We start from the raw sequence: 18,929 nt of genomic DNA, 5'->3' as shown, positions 1-18,929 counted from the left end.
GAGCAAAGCAATAAACTAACTAGTTCTGGGGCTGGCATCATGGTGCAGTGGCTGGTTTGTGTCTGCGCTGCTCCATTTCTGATCCAACTCCCTGCTTATGGCCTGGGAAAAGCAGTGGAAGATGGACTAAGTGCTTGGGCCCCGCTACACTTTTGGGAGACCTGGAAGAAGCTCTTGGCTCCTGGCTTCGGCCTGACCCCAGGGCTGGCTGTTGTGGCCATTTGGGGAGTAAATCAGAAGATGGAAGATCTCTCTCTCTCTGTCTCTCCTTCTCTCTAACTTTGACTTTCAAATAAATAAATAAATTGAAAAACAAAATAACTAGCTGTAACAGACACACACAGTTTACTAGAAAACAGCAGAATATAAATGCTTCTCACTTGCTCGTGGACCATTTTCCAGGATAGACCATATGTCAGACCACAACTTTTAATATCAATAATTTTTTGAAAAATAGATCTTATACAAAATATCTTCTCAGATCACAATGGGTGAAGTTGGAAATCAATAACAAGAAAAGACTGGGAAAATCCACAAATTTGTGAATAAACATGTATTCTTAAGCAAACAATGGGTGAAATAAAAATCACAAAGGATATTAGGAAATACTTGGAAACAAATGAACATGAAAATACAGCACATCACAATTTATGGGTCCCAGAAAAAATAAGGTAACTGGAATTTTATAGGCACAAATGCTTTTGTTAAAAAGGAAAAAGGCCAGCACCGTGGCTCAATAGGCTAATCCTCCACCTAGCGGGGCCGGCACACCGGGTTCTAGTCCTGGTCGGGGTGCCGGATTCTGTCCCGGTTGCCCCTCTTCCAGGCCAGCTCTCTGCTGTGGCCCGGGAAGGCAGTGGAGGAAGGCCCAAGTGCTTGGGCCCTGCACCCGCATGGGAGACCAGAAGAAGCACCTGGCTCCTGCCTTCGGATCAGCACGGTGCACCAGCTGCAGCACGCCAGCCGTAGCGGCCATTGGGGGGTGAACCAACGGCAAAAGGAAGACCTTTCGCTCTGTCTCTCTCTCTCTCACTATCCACTCTGCCTGTCAAAAAAAAAAAAAAAAAAAGGAAAAAAAGATTTCAGATCAACAACATAACTTCCCAACACAATGAAAATAAAACAGAACAAAGTAAATTCAAAGCTAGTAAAAGGAGAAAATAGAAAATAATACAAATTAGAGCAAATCAGAATAAATTAAATGCAATGAAAAATAGAAAATCAACAGAGAATATAAATAAAACCAAGTTAGTTCTTTGAAAAGATCGACAGAATTGACAAAACATTCTCTAAATTAACCAAGAAAAAAACTGAGAAGTTTCAAATTATTAAAATACAAAGTAAAATTAGGGACATTTATAATAATTCCACAGAAATAAAAAAGATATGAGAATTTCATCAATAATTGCAGTTAATAACTGAATGACCTAGATGAAATAGAAATATTCCTAGAAATACAAAACCTATCAAGACTAATTCATAATAAATAGAAAATATGAATATTCCTACAACTAGTAAGGAGAATTAATCAGTAATCAAAAACCCCTTGGCAAAAGGAAGTCCTGGACCTATTGATTTCATTATATAAATCTCTTAACGAACTACCAACACTTCTCAGATTTTCTAAAAATCTGAAGAGGGACCCTTTGATTCATTTTATGAAGCCAGCCAGCATTACCTTGATACTAAAAGCCAGACAGACAGTAGAAGAAAATAATATACCAATATCCCTACAAACATTCATACAAAAAAACTCTAAAAAGTACTGGCAAACCAAATTCAGTGGCATATTAAGTGGATTATGCACCATGACCAAATGGAATTTATTCATGGAATGCAAGGATGATTTAAATATGAAAATTGATCATTTTAATATACCACATTAACAAAATGAAGGAAAAAGGCACCACATCACCATCCCAACTGAGATAGAAAAAGCATTTGAGGAAATTGAAATCCCACAGAGTACAGCACTACTTCAACATAATAAAATTAATGCATATGTGCATATATGCAAAACAGGGGCGCACACAGTGGCTCAGCTGATTAAGTCACCAGTTGGGATGCTTGCATTCCATATTAGAGTGCCACACTTCCAATATGTCCTATTTAGTGGACACCTGCAAGCCCCGGCTTGTTTTGCCTATGCTTCTGATCAACCTGCTAAAAAGTGGGACCCCAATGCCCCCTTCTTGAGCTAGGTTAAGTTGTTTGAGCAGCTCATGGAATTCTAGGGAACAATCTCACCTGTTTATTATAAATGATGTTACAAAGGGCGCAGATACAGAGATGTGAGGTAAGGGAGAGGGGCCTGGAGCTTCCATGTGTTTCTGGGTGTGCTACCTCCAGGAATATCCATGTGCTAAGCTGTCTGGAAGCTCTTCCAAACCCTGGCTTCCTTACAAATGCGTGGTTGCCACTAGTCTGTGTGGAAAACCCAGCATGGCCTACCTGCTCAGATCCTTCTTGGCCCCTGTGGGCATTATTCCTATAGGGCATAGCTTCTGAAATGAAAAGAGTCCTATAATCGACTATCAGACAAGGTAGTCAGTGATAGTTAACGAAGATTAGTTTCTATGATCCACCTTTGGGAAGAGAAATTCTAGTTTCTGTAGCTTGCCTTTAGAAGACACTTATGAGTCAGGAATTGTAAATTAAAACCAAAAATATACATGTATCATAATATCACAGATGACACTAAAGGCAGAGAAAACAACACTGGATGTCATGAAAATATAAAACTGTGTGCATCAAAAAACACCACAAGCACAGTAGAAGGACGATTCATAGAATAGGAGAAAATGTTTTCAGGCTGGTGCCATGGTGTATTGGGTAAAGCTGCCACCTGCAATGCTGGCATCCCATATGCATGCCGGTTCGAGTCCCAACTGCTCCACTTTCTGATCTAGCTCTTTCCTGTGGCCTGGGAAAGCAGTAGAAGATGCCCCTACCCCTCCACCCCCCCAAAAAAAAAATCAGAGAATATGTTTTCAGGTCATGTACCTGATAGGGGATTAATATATAGCCCATATAGAGAAGTCCTGAAATTCAAAAAATAATCAAGCAAGTTCATTTAAAAATGGGCATAGGAATTGAACAGACACTTCTCCAAAGAAGATCTGCAAGATCTGTAAGCACATGAAAGAACACTGAACATCACTACTGACTGAAATGCAGATCAACACTATGAGACATGATCTCATACCCATCAGGATGGTTACTTCAACAAAGAAAAACACCAAGCAAAACATGTTAGTGAGAACGCATAGAAACTGAAATTCTTATGCTGTATTAGTAGGAATGTAAAATGAGATAGCCAGTGGAAAACAATATGGTTATTCCCCAATAAGTTAAAAATATAATAAAATATGACCCATTACTTACATGCTGCATATATACTCAAATGAATAGAAAGCAGGGTGCTGAAGACTTACTTGCTTACTCCTGCTCATAGCAGTATTCTTCACAGTGGCTAAAACATGAAAGCAACCTAGTGCCTACTGATGAATGAATGCATAAGCAGAAAGTGACATATGCACATCACAGAGTATTACTCAGCCTTAAAAAGTAGCAGATTCATTTTTCTTTCAAATTACTTAGAAGATTTATTTATTATCTATTTAAAAGGTAGGATAACACACACACACACACACACACACACATTGAAAGAGAAAGATCTTTCATCATTGGTGGTTTACTCACCCAGAAACTAGCAACAGCCACCTGGGCCATGCCAAAGCCAGAAACCTGAAACTCAATCTGTGTCTCCTACCTGAGTAGTGGCAAAGACCCAAGAACTTACACCTGCTGCCTCCCAGTGTACATATTAGCAGGAAGCTGAATCAGCAGTGGAGATGAGACTTGAACCCAGGCACTCCTATATAGGATGTGGACATCCCAAGTGGTCTGTTAACTATTGCACCAATGCTTGCCTAAGGAAGGAGATCCTGACAGTTGCTTATACATGGAGTAACATTGGGGACATTTTGCTAAGTGAAACCAGCTCATCACAAAAAGATCAAGTTACTAAGATTCCAATTATGTAAGGTACTTAGAAGAGTTAAAATCATAGAGACAGAAAATAAAATGGTTGTTGCCAGGGGCTGGGAGAAGAGTGGAATGTGGAGTTTTTGTTTAATGGAAAAAAAAGTTCAGATGTGCAAGATAAAGAGATGTCTAGTGGTGATGGTTGCCCAATGATAAGAATTTAATATTGAACTGTACACTTAAAGTAGTTAAGATGGTAAATTTTATGTATATTTTATCACAATAAAAATGAAGAAACAACAATTTTCTACTCAGTCTATTAATATCTGATTTACCTTGCTGTAACATTTCACCTGCTTTTCCTCAAAGGAAATGTCTCTGCCTTCTAATTCCTGTCAATCACTCATTCTCATTTTTGCCCCCTCTGCAATCTGGCTTCTATCTGGGGCCAATCCATTACAAGTGACATTGTGCATGGCTAATCACAAAGACACCTTTCAGTCAGAATTTCTCTGCTGATTGGATAAAATTGCTTATTCACTGTTGCCTAAAATGTTCTGTTCTCTGGGATTTGGGTCTCCCTGTTCCTCTTGACCATTCATTGTTAGTCACCTTTGGAAACTCTGCCATGCTGTCCCTCACATTGGTGTGGCATAGTTCCAACCTTATTCATCTCTCTTTCTTTAAAAGATTTTGGAAAGTCGTGGCTCAAGTTTAATAACCACCTTTGTGCTATCAACTCCTGGATCTTTAACTATAGTCAGGATTTTTTCACTGAGCTGCGGATTTATATTTCTAATCACTGTCTGGACATCTTCATGGCATGTTCCACAAACACCTCAACTGGAAAATGATCAAATTAAACTCATCATTTCCTCCCAATAACCAGATCATCCTGTTCCTCTTCATATCTGTATTACAGTACATAGACCCACTCACCATTAAAAAAAAGATTTATTTACTTTACTTGAAAGTCAGAGTTACAGAGAGGCAGAGGCAGAGACACAGAGAGAGAGAGTCTTCTACCCTCTGGTTCACTCCCCAGTGGCCGCAATGGCCTGAGCTGGGCCACTCCGAAGGCAGGAGCCAGGAGCTTCTTCTGGGTCTCCCACATGGGTGCAGGAGCCCACGGACTTGGGTCATCTTCTACTGCTTTCCCAGACTATAGCAGAGATCAGAAGAGGAGCAGCCAGGACTTAAACTGGCACCCATATGGGATGCCAGCATTGCAGGCATAACCCCTTTGGTTCCCCTACATACCTTCTTACTGGCAACCTTGAGCATATTTGAGGTATGGTTTCATTACTCAATCCAATCCTGCTTGCTTTTGGTCTTTGTTAATTTCTCCTAGGTTTGTTGCTTATGGATTTGAGATATAAGCAAAAGGCTGTGCATGAAAATAGTTCATCATGTTGAATTGTAACAAATGTTATTATATTTTGGTGCAATTGAATTTTGTGATAAGATAAATTCACATTCAACAAATGTCACAAAACAAAGGAATAATTTTTTATTGTTGACATTTGACATTTCAATGTTTTATAATTTTTACTTATTAAAATATTTTATAATTGTTTTATTTTCTAGGTAATAGTTTTAGCAAAATAGAGGTCCTACGTTTAGAAGCAGGGGCTGGTATGGTAGCATAGTGGATTAAGCCCCCATTTACAATATCCGCATCCCATATGGGAGCACTGGTTCGAGTCTCAGCTCCTTAGATTCTAATCCAGCTCCCTGTTATTGGACTTGGTAAGGCAGTAGATGGCTCAAGTGCTTTGTTCCCTACCACCCACATGAAAGACCCAGATAAAGTTCCTAACTCCTGGCTTCAGCCTGGCTGAGCTGCAGCTGTTGCAGTCATTTGAGGAGTGAACCGACAGATGGATGGAAAACCTCACTCCCTCTCTCGTTGTCACTCTGCCTTTCAAATAAACATAGTAAATATTTTTTAAAATATATAGAAGCAGGCAGTTTCTAGGTATGTGCCACACAAAGTGTTTATGAAATCCATATATGTATAGTTGTAGAGAGTTGTAGAGAGAATGGTCAAGGCTACAGCGAATTCACACTGGTGTATTAATTTGGCAAGGTTAGAAAAATCTGTACACCAATGATGCCATGTTCTGGGCAGGCAGGCAGGCTTACGTTTTCACTGCTAAGTCATAATGCATTTTGTTTTACAATTAGAAGCACATCCAATTATACCCACACTCACTTCTGTAACCCTTGAGCACACACGTACATGTACATGCACACAAGTACACCTTCCTCCTTACATATTTGCCCAAACCTCCCTGTCAATATATATCTCAAGAGCATCTAAAGAACCCCAAACAGCATGAGATTTATGAATCCAGTACAATATCACTGCTAGCCAGCCACCAGCATTGGCACTAGACTGTAATCTTGTACTTAGTTGTGCTACCACTCCTTCATAATAAAATAGCAAATTGAAGTGATTTTCAAATAGTGTGGCAGACCAAAGGGAAATCTTTTCTGCTTCTAGTAAGCATAGAAGGCTATTAATGAGCCATGGACGGCTCCCCTACTACGCAATGCATTTAGCCACTTCCTACTTTCTGTGCTCACAGAAGCTGCGATTATCAAATTCTAAAGCAGTAGTTTGAAAAATGACTTCACTTTTGAGAATTTATGGGCTATATACATTTATATATTTTATTTCTGCTTGCCATGGGGAGTTGAGTGCCTGCTATTGACATAAAGTTTATAAAGCACTTCAAGCTTCTGGGAGAGTAGGGATATGATTACAAAGAAGAGTAAGAATATTAAAGGAGGGTAAGATGGGAATAGAAACCCTATTATTTCTTCTATTCATACCACATTTTCTTTTGCATTTTAATCTTATGATATTTGTTTTCATATAAACCCTATGTGCAGATGGGACATATTCCACGTGGTGGGATGGATTTATAAGGGAAAGTAGTAAGCAATTTAATAAAAAAGTTTTTATAGTAGATGAAAGAATGGCTCTTTGAATCACAGACTTAGGTTTTAACCCCTGCTCTGCCACTTATAATGTGCTATACATTATTCTATAAACTTTACACTAATCAACTCCATTAGCCCTTATTACAATTGTATGACATAGATATTATTAATATTCTCCTTTTACATATGGGTTAGCAGAGGTTTAGAGAAGTTTGGGAAGTGCTTAGTTGAGTCACACAGCCAGTAAGCAGCAAATCCAAGATTAGCTAATTAGCTGATTAGCAGTTTTGGCAGCCACTAAGAGTTGGTCATTTACTGCTTTCCAGTTGCTCTGGTAATGTCTTAATAAGATGGTACATAATAAGAGCTAAAAATAATAGTTCAAAATTTGTTATTAAATACCTCTTATAAACATGTCATAAAATGTTTATAAGTAAATATTATGCTTTATTATTATTTCTTTATATTTTGTATTTTAGTTGATTAGTAATTCAGCAGAATAAGAAGCATATCTGAATCTAAAATTTCTCATCTAAATTGCTTGTGGCAGTCATTTGATCCAATTCTCAGCAGCAACTTAAATTGAGCATCTGTTACATTGCCATTGTATTCTGCTCTAGGATATGGCTGATAACTAACTAATTAATTAATTAAATTAAAAAAGAAAAAACTAACATATACCAAACATCATTAGAAAATGAATCATTTTGTTATGTGTCTGATAACAATGAGTTTTCAAATAAACACAATGAAAAAGCGTAAGTCAACATGTATTTCAAGTACCTTAGGTGGTCCTCATAAGTTATTATGAAATAATTTAGAACAGTTACAAGTGAAATAAATACAAATTATAAAACAACATATTCTGAGAATGGCTGCAGAAAAGAACAAACAGTTCGTGTCCCGAACACTTATGAAATTCATTTCATCTTGAATCTTGATGTGAATGGAAGGGGAGAGGGAGAGGGAAAGGGGAGGGTTGCGGGAGGGAGGGAAGCTGTGGAGGGGGAAGCCATTGTAATCCATAAGCTGTACTTTGGAAATTTATATTCATTAAATAAAAGTTAAAAAAAAAGAAATTCATTTCATCTTAAAGAGCATATTCGGTTGAGAGATGCACTGTGTAAGTAGTATTGCTCTATATTAACCTCAAGAGTTTGTTGAGTTCAGCTTCTGGTCTTGAATGTGGACATCAATCCAGTCACAATGTAAATATATCAAGAGGAAGGCATGACATCAAGGAAAATAAGATCAGGAGAGAAAGGTGAGATACATACAGAACTTGTCCAAACAAAATGGGACAAAAAAAATGAAGTGATGAAAGAATGTTCCATTTTCACATGAAAATAAGGAAGAAAAATAATACAACACACTACAACTGGCAAAAGTTAGCTACTTTGTAAGCCAGAAAAATGGTTATGTCCCTGTAGATAGATAACTATTATAGACATATTCATATGACATGAAGACATGTGACCTCTGTTGCAGTTGAACATATTTACTGATGGAATAAAGATATAAGCCTCAGCCACTGGGCCCATTGCCCAGAAGAGAGATAAAATCAGAATTTATCTGTAGTCCCTAAGTCTCAATCCGATCTCATGTCCTATTGTCTTCACCCCATCCCCATATTCTTCCCCAGGTTCTGAAGGCTGTGCCAAACTTGAAACACCTGTATGGAGGAATTCACCTCTGACTGCTGTCCCTTACCCCCACTCCCACCCCAGCCCATCTAAAATATAAAATAGCCCAGCCCTTGGGGTCAGACCTTCTGCCATGTGTTTAGTCACTATGCACACCAGCGGTTGGTCACCCACCTCTGTGGATTTATTTTCTCTGGATAAATTCGGTCTGGCTGCGAGTTTGTTTTCTGTCTCCTTTCTCTTTTCTGTGTTCTTTTCCTTACATTTGGCACCCCTGGGGGGGGGCAGCACCAATCTGCCCTCTTTCTCTTACATTTACTCTAGAGATTTTTTATGTTTGGATTTTTCCCCACTGTCAGTGAATATTTTCATAGCATGTGATTGCTTTTAAAATCTAAAACATCTTTTGAATATACTTTGAAATATAACTTCTTGGTGCCTTCGAATCCTTGTTATTTGGAACTACCATATAAACCAAATGATATATTATATACACTACATGTGCAAGGACAGATCACTTTAAAAAGCATGCTTGAAAACTTTGTGTTCTAAAACAAATCTCTGCTGAAGAAGCTTTACTCTTTCTCTTTGTTTTCTGAATATTCAGCCAATTGAACTTAGGAAGGACAAAGTTGACAGAACCAGTTTTCTGAAATGAACTTGAGTTATCATTGGTAAATATATATCCATTTAAGGAGCTCAGCATTATAGACCACTCATAGAATAAGATACTAAATAGTTAAACGTGATAAAGTAAAATGAATGGCTGCGTGAGGCAACAGAGTTTCATTTTATCTCTTTCTTCATGATAATATCACTTGGAATGTACACACACATTAATATGGCATGTGAATTTATAGGAGAAATCAATTATATTATTAAGTGTACATCCTCCCCTCTTAGTAACACTCTAATGTGTGACAGTAGCAGAGAAATGCACCCTAGAGAAAATGCTGCTGTTCTTCACAGAAAAGCCATGAATAACATTATGCAAAAATTAATTTATGACAACTGATTTAAATTTAGAACTCAAAATAACTTATTTAATGCCATCAGAAAAGAATACCTCACCCTTAAAAAGGAGTCTAGGGATCCATTCTCCATGTATTCCACCACAATCATTACTGGTCTGCCTGCAAAAGAGCAAGAGCACACAAGGATTAGAACAATTACCAAAATATGTGTTGCAGTAAGAGATTTCCAGCTGTGGCAGCTAAATTATTTCTATTTTATTATTAGGAACATCATTTTCCAACCTGGTTCTATAGTAGGACTTGTATTATATATATGCATCTTTTTTATAGCATTATTTTCTTTTGAGTTCATAAAAGGGACTTCTAATATGAATTACAAAAGAATTACAAATGATCGAAGCATTTGGTTTCCTTGGTCCTGCAATCACTTGTTCAGATTGTGTTCTTTTTGTCCTCTGACTGTTCCTTCAAAGACAATTAACAAGCTAAAGTCAGGGGTTAAGCAGTCACTGTTGACGCTTTTTCAGTTGTGCTACAACACACAAGGCAGTGCAGCAATTTTGGCTGACTTAGGTTAGAGTGGGCACTTTTAAAATATTCCTAAGGCAAAGCAAAAAGGAGAAATTCATAAATTCTCCTTAAGAAATTGTAAACCATCAGTCATGGTCTTTTTTAAGGACTTTTAACTGAAGAAATTTAAATAGATTGATGATGCTACAAAATTGGTAGGATTTGTAATAGTTCTCAATCATCTCTTCTTGGACATAGATTTGATCAACAGAGCAATGATGGAACTACATGCAAAATAAGTAACTATTGTATTTTGGTCTAGTGCAGTAGCTGGGATCAGAAACTGAACATTTACTTTTTTTTTTTTTTACTACATCTATAGTTACAGTTCCAATATACCTGTATTAGGTAGTATATTTGACATAAATAACTTCGATTTGTTTCAAGGAAGATAATGCATTAGTTCTGCTCACTTGCCCAATTTTAAAAGATAAACTCATTTCAGAGGAAGGGAAAATGATATTTACCTGAAATAAGCCTGTATGGCATATTTACTTTTTACTTCCATATTTCTTGTTTCTCATTGGAAATTTTAGCAATTTAGTGTGTGCTATGTGCTGTTTTTCCTTATGAACACAAAGAAGATCTTGAAAGAATCTGTGTGTATCAGTGACCAAAATATTAGATCTCATTGTAATTCACATCCCTTTTATGAACTCAAAGCCTTGCAGCTTAGAAAGAGTGACCATCACAAATTAGTACAACGTATGCAAAATGCTAGACTTTACAGTTGAATCTGTATTTTAAAGAATGATGTGCCAAAGGTTAAGTGTAGTAATAAAGTACCTAATTTCTTATGCATAGAATTAGAACCCAGAGAAGCTTCCCATTTGCAGTGAATATTAACTTATATTCTAGGTCACTCCAAGTCATTAATTTTATCCAAATATGAAGAACTTTATCAGCAATTATTGAGGTCAAATGAACTGTCAGAACTCTTGTGGGCACTGATCTAGAAGATCCAGGTTTTAACCTGGAAATAGATCATGAAACCTTTCATGTCATTGGTTTCATTGAGTTTGGAGATAAAACTGATGCAAACAGTTATGAAACAAGGTGGGGAAATTGAAGGTTTTTTTTGTATCTAAATAGAAAGATTCTTACATAAGCATTCCAGTTTGAAGGAGAATGGGTTATGGTGTTAAGGGGCAAACGTTTAGTTCCTACAATGATTGTTGCCTGAATTCTTCTACTAGTAGTTTCACAGCTTTTAATCTGTCTTGACCAATATATTGATAAAGAACATTTGAAAGCTTTCATTTTGTTTCTTTAACATTTATCTTCCTTCTAAGAATGCTGCACTTACCAGAATGAAAAGAGCTCACAAGAATTTCATTTGTATGGCTACGTACCGCTATTATTTTATACACATAAGAAAATTAAGAATAGAAAATTAAATTACTTGTCCAAATTCAAATAGCCATAGTGGCACTATTTCAGGTAGTCCGTGTCAGAGCTTTGAATCTTAACCTTTATGCTACAGGCAGCTCTAAAACAGTATTTATCAATGAAAGCTCTAAGTCTCCTCCTGTTAGCCAATCCTCTTCAATGGTGGACCTCATCTTTCCTAATTAGCCTGACCATCTACTGTGCCACCAGTTGTCATGATGGCTTCCACTTGGTCAGTCCTGACTCCGTCTGCCTTTACTATGTGTAATCACCTGCTGGAATTATTTGCTAATTTGCTTCTCTCACTAATCCCACTGTCCATGCCCCTCCATCCCAGTTTTCACACTGCACCTTTTCCTTGAAAGTCTCCTACAAGTGATATGCTCGACAGCTTCATTCCTATCCTATCTGTGGTAGGTGGTATGAACTCCTGTGTCTGGTTTTATTTTAGCTTGCTTTTCTTTCTTTTCCTCCTGTAGATGCTTTGTATCCCCTTCACTGTGTTTCTCAAGGTCACTTCCCATAGAACTAAGCATAGTAGGTGCTTCATAAAAACAAGTTATCAGTTTCTAAATTTTGAGAACCGTAACACTGAAGTATTTCAGTAAGATCCTAACCTATGTGAATACAAAGTACTTTAAAATTAGTTCTGTCCACAGTCTAACTCATTGGGAGATACTTTAGGCAGTCTTAAAAAATCATCAGTGATGAGTTTTAACTTTCTCATTAAGACTAATAAAAGAATAAAATGAAGGCTGCCCTATTGTGAATTTGAAATTTCACATTTGATTTCATTTTTCATATTTTGAGCAGCTGCATTAACTGAGAGCAGCTGTTAGTTCAACTTGGTTGTTTTTTAGACTATTGATAGTACCTAACCTGTAATTTGGTTCCTTAGTGGTTTTCTTTAGGGAAGTTAGTAATACTGTGAAGATTATGAGCAACTTTATATTCCAATAGTACACTGTATAATAAAGAAGACAGATATGTATAATTTAGATAAATATGAATGAAAATTTAGATGGCATGCTTTTTTAAGATTTATTTTATTTGAAAGGCAGAGTTACAGAGAGGGTGAGAGAGAGGGACGGAGGGAGAGAGAGAGAGAGAGAAAGGGAGAGAGAGAATCTTCTATCCGCTGGTTTACGTCCCAAATGGCTGCAATGGCCAGAGTTGGGACAGTCCAAAGCCTGGCTGGACCAAAGCTGGGAGCTCCATCCTGGTCTTCCACATGGGTGGCGGGGATTCAAGCACTTGAGCCATTTCCTGCTGCTTTCCCAGGCACATTAGCAGGGAGCTGGGTCAAAAGTGGAGTAGCCAGGACTCCAACCCGCCATGGATAGCATGATGCAGGCAGTAACTTCACCGAGTAAGTCACAATGAGGTCTATTGATAGAACTGCTTTTTCTGTTTTATTTTCCAGTATATAAAAATTTCATATTTCATTATTGCTCTGGTAAAGTACATTTGGAAAATTTATTCTGTTTCTAATTTTTAAAAATATTGCAGCTTGTTTCCTTTTATGCCATTTTAGTCAGTCATTGCACATGCCTACACAATCACCTTAGTATTTGCATTGTACTAACATCTGTGGATCTATTCCAGGATCCTTGAATGTTAGTGAATCCTCAGGATCCCAGGTCTTTTTAGAAGTCTTAGTGGTTTTGTTTTCAGAGATCTTTAAAGATAATTCTACAAGTTGCATAAAGTGAATTTTCTTCGTAAGTAGCCCAGAAATGCTTATGGATATTTTAAACTATATTAGAATCAACATTCTCAAATAAGCCACTTATTTATATTTCAGACAATGAATCATGAAATTCCTTATTATTCTTTTATGTTATAGAGAAGAGTATCTTCTTTCATTGGGATTTTTAGGAATTACTGGCTCATATCTACTTTTGAAACACTTCCCAATACTAATGATGATTTTGCTAAATGTAGTATGGAGGCACCATATGATCATAAGACTATATTTATGCTGCTATTGAAGAAATAAAAAGAAAGGCATTCTTTAAGTATCTCATAGAAACTTTACAAAACAATATTTATCTCACAAAACAGTTTTTCTTTTTTTTTTTTGTCTTTGCCTCGGAGAACCTTTCAAAGAAGGGAATTACAGAGATTTAGCTTTTTCATGTAAGTAATGAGCTTTTGCTGGGTGTAGTAGTTTTGTCAGTTTTGCAATTTCTAATGTGCAGGCAGTAAATCAAGAATCAAAACGAATCTCAAGAACCTCAAAACTCTATTACAGATTTAAATCATTCCAGTTTATTTAACATTCTATCACATCTATGTTTTGTCTACCTGATAATAAAAATTGTGGTGATAACCTGGATTGGCAGTTAGAGTGCCTGTATTTTTCTCGCTAGATGGAATTCAAGACTCTGAGCCAGTAATTTAATCTATTTCTACCTCCCTTGTTTCTGCTGTGGAGATAGTGAATTACAATTATAGTCTCAAATGAAATTGATAATAAACGAAATAATTTTCTTGTCCCTCTAAGGCATTCAAAAGATATGGATAACATAAATTTGGACACAGTTAATATATTATATCATTGTTTTTATTCACATGATAAGTATTAAAGCTGGAAAATTATTTTCTCTTATATTATTGTCTTGTTATTTTCAGATCATATCCTAAACATATTTTATTCTCAGCGAGTTTGAATCTGAACTTTTAACATTTCTCTGGCACTTTCTCTTCCTGTCCTAATTCTTTCTTAATTAAAACATCACCACCCTTCTAGTTACCAGGGTCTGATAACCCATTGTAATCCTAAACTCATTTTATCAAATCTTTGTTTATCGGATATTATGTTAATTATATACAAAATTCATTGTCATGGCCTGCATTCACTTGCTAGACCAATTACAAAATGCTTTATCACTTTCCTTGTTTCTATTTTTGTCCATATTGCCAGCAGATCATTGTACCAACATTATATTTGAATATTTAGTGATACATCATATAATTTTTGAAAAAAAAAATGCCCAACATGAATCAAATAACTCTTCTGAGAGTTGGAGACACATTGTTAACTGATACAAAATCCCTGCTCTCATGTCTGTGTAGTGGAAAAGGCAATAGAAATAATTCAACAGTCAATTGCTGAAAAGGACTAATGCCTCAAAACTCTATTTTAGGATTGTTACTTAAAGCATTGTTTCCTGCAGGATTAAATTCTAAACTCTTGGCAATCAAATTCCTTCACAAACTTTTAATGAAGGTACAGACCTACATGGACTTTTTTATTTAAAAAAATTAACAGACATATCAAAATTGTACATATTTATGGAGCATTATGTGAAGTTTCATTATACATATACATTGTGTACTGCCCAACTAGGTGAATAAATTTATCCTTTCAAGCATTTGACATTTTCTTTATAGCAAAGACATCATAAAATCCTAACTTAAAGTTTTTTTTGAACAAATACACAGTAGAAACCCAGACCTTCTTCCACCTATCTAGCTCTAATGTAGTACCCATCAATCAACCTTTCCCAATCGCTCTGTTCTCACTTCCCTTCCCATCCGTTGGTGACCACAATTATATTTTTAACTTCTGTGATATCACTTATTTTTCTTGAACTCCACATATGAGGAAGGTCATGTGATATTTGTTTTTCTTTATGTTTTTGGCTTATTTCACTTAACATGATGACCTCTCTAGTTCCTTCCATATTGTTGCAAATGACAAGATTTCATCCCTTTTATGAATGAGTAATATTCTATTGCAAATATGTACCATATTTGATTTAACTATATATTGGTGGGTGGATACAGATTGTTTCCACTTTTTGAATAATGCATGCAGAGCTTCAGTAAACATAGGGGTGCAGAAGTCTGACAGATGGATTTGATTTTCCTTGGCTGTATACCAAGGAGTGGGATTCTCAATTATACGGTAGGTCTAATAAGGTTTTTGGGGAACCTGTACACCGTTTAAACAACAGCTCTGCTAACTCATGTTCCCACTAACGATGTATAAGCATGCCTTTTTTCCCTCATTCTCACCAACACTTATTATCTTTTCTCTTTTTGATCATAGCTGATCTTACTGGAGTGATGTAATATCTGATTATGTTTTTTGTTTGCATTCCCTGATAATTAGTGATTCTGAGCATATTTTCATGTACCTGTTTGCCATTTGTATGTCTTCCTTTGAGAAATATCTGATTAGATCAACTGCCCATTTTTTTTTTAAATTTTTTTTTGCTGTTGAGTTTTTTAATATTCTGGATAGTAACTCCTTGTCAGATGTATACTTTGCAAATATTTTCTCCCATTCTGTGGATTGTCTTTTTGCTCTGTTGGTTGTTTCCTTTGTTGTGTAAAAGCTCTTCAGTCTGATGAAATCCTATTTGTCTACTTGTATTTTCATTGCTTTTAGGGTCTGATCCAGAAAATCTTGGCTCATCACAGTGTCTTAAAGTGTTTCCCCCATGTTTTCTTCTAATAGACTCAAAATTTCAAGTATCACATTTAGGCCTTTAATCCATTTCAAGCTTATTGTTGTAAGAGATAAGCATTGAGTTTCATTGTTCTGAATTGCAATTTTCATTCTTTTGGAGATCCAATTTTCTTAGCAGTATTTATTAAAAAGAGTATCTTTTCCAATGCATGTTCTCAGCACCTTTATCAAAGTTCACACATAGATGTGTGAGTTTACCTCTATCATTTCTATTCTGTTCCACTGGTCTATGGATTTGTTTTTATGCCAATACTATACTGTTTTAATTACTGTAGCTTTACAATATATTAAACAGATCGTATAATCTCTGATTTTGTTATATTTTTAAAGTCAGATGATGCTTCATTATTTCAATATTGCTTTAGCTATCTGGAGTCTTTTGTGGTTCTATATAAATTTTAGTAGTTTTTTTTCTAGTACTGTGAAAAATGTCATTGGGATTTTGATAATTATTTCATTGAATCTGTGTTGACTCCTCCAATCCATGAACACGGAATATCTTTCCATTTCTTTGTGTCCTCTTCAAAGTCTTTCGTCAGTGTTTATTGCTTTCATTGTAGAGATATTTCACCTGTTTTGTTACGTTTATTCCCAAGTATTTTATTATTTCTTATAGGTATTGGAAATGAGATTACTTTATTGATATATTTTAGATGATTCATTATTGGTGTATAACAATGCTACTAATTTTTGTACATTGACTATGTATCCTTCTACTTTGCTGAATTGTTTATTAAGTCCAACAACTTATTACATACATATGTAATCAAAACCTATATATATATATATATATATATACACATATATACATATACATGTAAAGGTCATGGCATCTGCAAACATCGGCAGTTTGAATTCTTCTGTATCAGGATACCTTTTATTTCCTTCTCTTTGCTAATTGCTCTAGCTAGGACTTCTAATACTATGTTGACTAAAACTAGTGACAGTGCATGTCCTTGTCTTCTTCTAGATCATAGAAAAATTCAGCTTTTCTTGTTCAAAATGATATTAGCTATAAGATTGTTACATATTACCTTTATTATGTTGAGGTATGTTTGTTCTGAATTTCACTGGTCAAACTTTTATCATGAAGGATGCTGAACTTTTTCAAATGCCTTTCAAAATCTAATGAGGTGACCATATGATTTTTGTCACTCATTTTATTGATGTTGGGCATGTTTATTGATTTGCTGTGTTGAACACTCCGTGAATCCCTGGATGAATCCACTTATTATGCCAAGTGATTTTTTTTTATTTGACAGATAGAGTTAGACAGTGAGAGAGAGAGAGAGAGAGAGAAAGGACTTCCTTCCATTGGTTCACCCTTCAAATGGCCTCTACGGCTGGCGTGCTGCACTGATCCGAAGCCAGGAGCCAGGTGCTTCCTCCTGGTCTCCCATGCAGGTGCAGGGGCCCAAGCACCTGGGCCATCCTCCACTGCTTCCCAGACCACAGCAGAGAGCTGGACTGGAAGAGGAGCAACCGGGACTAGAACCCGGTGCCCATATGGGATGCCAGTGCCGCAGGCAGAGGATTAACCAAGTGAGCCATGGTGCCGGCCCCAGAAAGTGATCTTTTTAATGTGCTGCTGGATTTGATTTGCTAGTGTATTCTTGAGGATTTTTGCATTTATGTTCCTTGTGGATGTTGGCCTGTAGCTTCCTTTTTTGTTGTGTCCCTGTCTGGTTTTGGTATCAAGGCAATACTGGCTTCATTGAACAAATTTGGAAGAATTCTCTCTTTTTCCATTATTAAAAATAATTTAAGAGAATAGGATCTAATATCAAATACTGAATCACTATCCAATAGCAGCTTGATGAATGAATAACTAACTATATGCGCAGTATTATATATAACTTTACTGACCAGACATTGAATCCTAAACTAAGAAATGGTTGCAGAGTAAGAAGTTTCATTATTTAAAATGACTAAGGTCAGTATATTCAGGAATTTCTGAAGGATCTCAAAGGTTTATTTAAATCCTATGCAACTGTAATTTTCAGGTTTCATATGTCTTTAATGAGCAAGATAATTTCTCTGAGGGTAGAGTAAAATAATCCAAATGATTATTTTCCTACTTAAAAATAACATACTAATAAATTCTTTAAAACAGCTTCTTAATATATTAGTTTCTTAAAATAGCTTCTGGGGGCTGGCGCCATGGTGTAGTTGGTTAAAGCCCTAGCCTGCAGGGCTGGTATCCCATATGGGCAATAGTTCAAGTTCTCATTGCTCCACTTCCAATCCAGCTCCCTGATGATGTGCCTGGGAAAGCCACAGAGGTTGACTTGGGCCCCTTGGCCGCTGTACCCATCTGAGAGACCTGGAAGAAGCTCCTGGCTCTTGGCTTCAGATCTGCTAAGTTCTGGCCCTTGCAGCCATTGTACTTATACTTATTTGTCCTATGAATAATTTGAAATTAATGATTTTAACCTTGGAGCTATTTACATCCAGGAATCTATATAATCAGTAAGTTGACTTGGTTCCATTTTTCCCTCTTATTTCTTTCTTTTCCATTTTTTATTTAAGGTGATACAAATGTTCTTAACAAATTACTTAAGAATAAAACATTTTATGTTGTGATAAAACACCTGCATTGAAATTAGGAGGAGTAATCTATATTTATGAAAATAGGTGTATTTCTTAATCTAGATCGTTTTAGATTTAATGAAAGACATGAAGCTAAAGAAACAAAATATGATTTTTAAGCCAGTTCTAAAGAGAGTGGCACACCACCTACATTGATTAAATGTCATAATACTCTGTAATGTCTTCTTTGTACTGGAAATTACCATATGGGCAAAAAGATTTCTCCTTAACTAAAAGTATCTTGCTGGCAATAAGAGTTACTGCCAAAGACTCCTATGTAGACTGTTTTCTCTGCAAGGCAGTAACCATACTGCAAACTTTTAATAACATACGAGTTTTTTTTTTTAA

At 36.2% G+C, this 18,929-nt stretch overlaps 1 protein-coding gene across 5 annotated transcripts in view; it reads right to left on the bottom strand.

The window, feature by feature from the left end:
• Window positions 1–18,929, bottom strand: part of EPHA6 (EPH receptor A6) — a 1,031,027-nt gene that overhangs the window by 139,634 nt on the left and 872,464 nt on the right. For all 5 annotated transcript variants that reach the window (XM_051859384.3, XM_051859387.3, XM_051859383.3 and 2 more), the window contains one exon: window positions 9,651–9,712. In XM_051859384.3, coding sequence (XP_051715344.3) covers window positions 9,651–9,712 — 62 coding nt within the window. The remainder of the gene's footprint in view (window positions 1–9,650; window positions 9,713–18,929) is intronic.

This window comes from Oryctolagus cuniculus, chromosome 4, assembly GCF_051225735.1.
Source record: "Oryctolagus cuniculus isolate XC-2025 breed Fujian yellow rabbit chromosome 4, ASM5122573v1, whole genome shotgun sequence".
In the NCBI taxonomy this organism is placed as follows: Eukaryota; Metazoa; Chordata; class Mammalia; order Lagomorpha; family Leporidae; genus Oryctolagus; species Oryctolagus cuniculus.
Note: the sequence above shows the minus strand (reverse complement) of the source record. Positions and strands in the feature narration are given on the sequence as shown.